The 4,370-nt window shown below is 41.4% G+C and overlaps 1 protein-coding gene across 2 annotated transcripts; it reads right to left on the bottom strand.

Moving 5' to 3' along the window:
• On the bottom strand, positions 1–4,247 carry LOC104070704 (ras-related protein Rab-8A). 2 transcript variants are annotated; one of them, XM_009575407.1, is made up of 7 exons: positions 4,186–4,241; positions 3,868–3,928; positions 3,383–3,460; positions 2,805–2,894; positions 2,065–2,130; positions 1,473–1,523; positions 72–546 (listed from the first exon to the last, which is right to left on the bottom strand). In XM_009575407.1, exons 2-7 carry the CDS (start codon positions 3,868–3,870, stop codon positions 454–456), a joined length of 381 nt encoding a protein of 126 aa, XP_009573702.1. In that variant the 5' UTR covers positions 3,871–3,928; positions 4,186–4,241; the 3' UTR covers positions 72–453. The 2 variants fall into 2 exon arrangements, with proteins under 2 accessions (XP_009573703.1, XP_009573702.1); XM_009575408.1 differs by lacking the exon at positions 3,868–3,928 and having other exon boundaries at positions 1–546; positions 4,186–4,247.
• Between the last annotated feature and the right edge of the window lie 123 nt (positions 4,248–4,370).

The following is a 4,370-nucleotide window of genomic DNA, read 5'->3' as shown; positions in this document are numbered from 1 at the left end:
TAAGTGCATTTACTTGATGTTTTGATGCGATTGTTCTACATGCATCTACAGACATGGATATGCACATGTATCATGTACACATACCTGTACTTTATTAATATTGGCATTTCAGTTTCTTATTTTGATCATAACTTAATCTAACTTGGATACATTACAGATATGAACAAAAAGATTGAAGCCTGTCAGCAAAGGTGCTGTATCACAGGTCACATTTGATCTGTACTCCCTCTGCTAGACAATACACATGCCCAGTGGCAATCTGACGAAAATAAACTTGTTTCGTCTCCAAAATTGAAGAGTCAGACAGTTACTAAAATAAACAATTTCTTATTCAGATGGTCACAAAGTGACAAGGTATGTTGAAAATGCTAAGTCCACAGACAGAGGAAATCTCACTCAGAACAGGCACAGTCCAGTTCAGTTGAGCAGATGCTCAGATTAAGGCCGTGTCCCTCACAGAAGAACACATCGGAAAAAGCTGCTTTTCTTTTGCTGGTCTGGTGTGATTTTGACTCCCTGGTTGCTGCCTTGCGGGCTATTGCCTTCCTGAAGACGCAAAGAATATTAAGTTACTTATTTATACTCAACAGCTTCTAGCATCGTTGTAAGATTTAGCATCCATACTTCATCTATTCATTTTGTTGAACCAAGCCTGCCGCATTACTAAAACCAACAGGAGTCTTCACTCATTTACCTGAGCCTTACATCAGCCACTACATGAAGTCAGAGAGCTGCATCTGCTACTTTTGGCTTCGACTAACATGCACTGCGCCTATTCTTCTTCTTTCTATAAACTCAAAGACAGCTAAGATTAAAAAAAAAAATTACAGGGCCTGTTTGGCTCTTGCTGAAACACTTAGGAATCGTCAGCAAGACCCAAAATATCACAGCTCTATCAGCACACGTCTGGTCACATGGAGGTGGAATGCCCAGTAGAAGTAGAAGGAATCTTTGTTAGCTTCATTTCATAAGGACGAAATAGGTGTTTATTTGTTGTACAAAAGATAACCCCATCATTTCTCAGGACGCTTTCGCAACAGTTATCAAAAAACTAATTAGTTATTTACCTATTTTTAAACACACTAGTTTGAAGAGTACCCTGAAGTATGAAGTGGGCCTCCTTATATGTCTAATTTATATGATTCCGTTTTCCAGACTGCAAGAGCAAGAAGTATCATTAAACTGCTCTACCACTCACTTGACTTTCAATAAAACAAATAGAAGATAATTATATTTAGAAAACCTCAACCATTGCAGCTAATTCCTGAAATGCAGAGACAATTGTTTATAAGCCAAGGTCAGAGCATAGCTTGACAAAACTAAAAATAAATTTCCATAACCTTCAGTGCATCCCCCATGAAAGAGACCACAAAATATTTTTTATACACTGTGAAACAGTACTTGCTATTCGACTTTTGGTTGTTTTTTTTTTCCTATTTAAATACAGCATGGACCAAGTAAAGGTTACTCACCAACTTCTTGTCCATTTTTGCTTTGATATCTCTTGCAAGAGTGAAAAATGCCTGTGACAAGTAAAACAGTTAAGTGTTATATGGTAAATAAAATATATTCTAACATTTTTGTTTAGCAATAAGCTGCCTTCCCAAGTTTCTACATCTACTGAACTCCTGAAGATCGTCAAGTTTTCAGGACCCCCCCTCCCCTCCAGGTTTTAATGCTCCTTTTCTAACTCCACTACCTCCCTTCTGAGCCTGAAAACCACAACGGCCCACACCGCCCACGGCGGGGCACATCCAGGCTTGGAGTGGGAAAATGTCACCCTTGATCGATCACGTTATTGAATGTGAACACGTAAGCAGAGTTCTTCCACGTGCTGCTCTAACACAGTTTGCTGTGACACCCTTGTGTTACGCTCTAAGCACCAAGTTCAATTTAAATACATTAGCATAACAACGCCTTCAGGGAATGCACGGATATGTACTTAATAACCCATCTGCAGTATCTAGCAACTGAGTTTTGCATCCAGCCGGGATGGGTAAGTGATCTTATTGTTTGTTTGCACAAATAAGACAATAAATATAGGAGAAAGGTTACAGTACTTACATTCTCTATGTTTATGTTTGCTTTTGCACTGGTCTCCATAAATTTAATTCCAAAACTTGCAGCAAGCTGAACAAAAGCAGGTTTCACGTTAGTTGGATAATTGCGGAACAGCTCTAAATATAACGAACTGCGCAGGATCTGCCCCTCCTGGCGCGATTCATAGCAACCTGGGGATTTACTCAAGCAGAACAATTTGCAGAAATCAGGAACTAAATCTCACTCCTATTTAGCATCTACTCTTACTGGGCTTCGTTCTGCTCTGTGACACACTGCACACATTTTGATCTGCTCCTTTGTCTTTTAATTTTTTTTCTTGCATGGATATCTTGTCAGTCTTGTAACACCTGCAGTGCACAGAAGCGCCTTCTCTACCTTGGCTAAGTAACATCTGACGCCAGAAAAGACAATCCTGTCTACCTCGTCTCAGTGGCTTTCAGCCAAAAAGAGACATTTCCTAAATGTCCAACTCCAGCATGCTGCTTCTTCCTTTTTCTAAGCAAAAATCCAGCTCGTTGCTTTGCACCTAACGCATCTTGACCAGATAATTGACAAGAATTCTTAACACAGATTCATCTTTTTATCAGAGTAGGGAAATGTATTGCAACTACAGCTTGGGAAATGTTCAACAGTTCCACTTAGAAACACCACCGAGGTACCAAAGAAGCTTACAGGCAGTAACAAATGCAATTTTTATACTCTGAAAAGCCTAAGTTGAAATGCATCAGAGCTACGGCACTTACCTTCTCCCCTTGCTCTCTAGAAACTTGTCTTTTGTCGTTTGCATCACATTTGTTCCCCAGGATCATTTTTTCAACATCTGGAGAGGCGTGCTGAGATAGAAACAGACCAAAGAAAGGACTTTGGCTTGGGTGTTTTCAGACAAATATTGTCAAAAAGATGAGGCACACAGCAAGTACTCAACATGGAGATGCTGGTGCCGAGCATCTCCCCCCCCGATTTACGGGCTCCCCCAAACCCCTCGTCCCAGCAGCCCACTGCAGGCACCAACAGCCCTGTGCAAGTCCTGCACAACGACAGCTCTTGGATCACTTGTCGTGGTAGGAAAACATCGTCTTTTGGGTCCCCTGCTCGCCAGAAGGACAGTCCCCACAGCTGGCTCTTGTGTACAAGCATAAGGAATTACTGTTAACCAAGTCATTCTAGAAATTATTACTGATTTTCACTCAATTTATTTTCCAAGCACCCTTCAGCACATGAATTCAAAACGAACTTAACAATTCTGAAGCATTTAGGTTTCAACTACTTTTGGAGGAAGACAGAGCATCTTTAACATTCAGTAAGTAAATAGAGACATTACCTCTTCAATATTCCTGACCCAGTTCCGAATATTTTCAAAAGATTTTTCGTTGGTGATGTCATAGACTAACATAATGCCCTAAAGGTTAAGAAGGAAATAGATTGTTTCAGCTAGCCTCAGTTTACATAAGAGTTAAAGACTTCTCCACAGCAGAAAGGAGCAACTTAACAAAGGCTGTTTTTAAAAAAGCTGGTTCACCGTTCTACATAACATTTAATCGCAGTTTGTGCCTTGCCAGATACGGTGTGAGGGACGCGTATTTATCGAGTAAGTCACAGAGGAAAGCTGCCTCGAGGAGCTCCCGCCTTGCCCCAGCACAGCTCCAGCACCGCTTGGAACAGGAGCACAACTGTAAACATTTCGCTAAGCAGAGTTTACGTGTCGGAAGACGGGTAGTCGCGTGTGTTCCACATTAAACCCAACCGATTTGACTGTGACAGCTGACCCGCCTGGTTTAGGTTTAGCACGACCCGTGTCGCTCCTACCATTGCTCCCCTGTAGTAAGCAGTTGTGATGGTTCGAAATCGCTCCTGCCCAGCTGTGTCCCTGGAAGAGACAGAACACGGGGGCTCAAGCAAAACACCTACACCACTGCGCTCGAGTCAAAGCCACCAAAAGTTTTAATTAAATATTGTTGAACCAGTCCTTAGATGCACTAAAACTATCTTTTAGTTTCTAAGATATTGTTAACTGCTGAAGAGCACAACTGGAGTAAAAACTTAACGGTAACATCACCCCCCCACACCACAGAGACACCCGGTTATCAGACATTGACTCGGGTAACTTTAGAAGAAAACTCTTACCATATCTGTAGTTTAATTCTCTTGCCATCTAGCTCTATAGTTCTAATTTTAAAATCAATACCTGAAAAGAGAAGCAACTAAATTACTCTTTCTGCCGAAGACCAAATTAACACTCTTCCCTCTAATTCCACTGCTCGGTTTTGGGTTTCTCGGGAGGAGCGCTGGCAGAGCATCCTCCCCTCACT

This window comes from Fulmarus glacialis, unplaced genomic scaffold (assembly GCF_000690835.1).
Source record: "Fulmarus glacialis isolate BGI_N327 unplaced genomic scaffold, ASM69083v1 scaffold38013, whole genome shotgun sequence".
In the NCBI taxonomy this organism is placed as follows: Eukaryota; Metazoa; Chordata; class Aves; order Procellariiformes; family Procellariidae; genus Fulmarus; species Fulmarus glacialis.
Note: the sequence above shows the minus strand (reverse complement) of the source record. Positions and strands in the feature narration are given on the sequence as shown.

What these genes read in the sequence shown, in the direction of transcription:
- LOC104070704 (XM_009575408.1), bottom strand. An exon ending in GGGTCAGGAATATTGAAGAG is followed by an intron (nt 2,895 to 3,382) that starts GTAATGTCTCTA and finishes TTTCTATCTCAG; the next exon opens with CACGCCTCTCCAGATGTTGA. An exon ending in CTAGAGAGCAAGGGGAGAAG is followed by an intron (nt 2,131 to 2,804) that starts GTAAGTGCCGTA and finishes GCTTTTGTTCAG; the next exon opens with CTTGCTGCAAGTTTTGGAAT.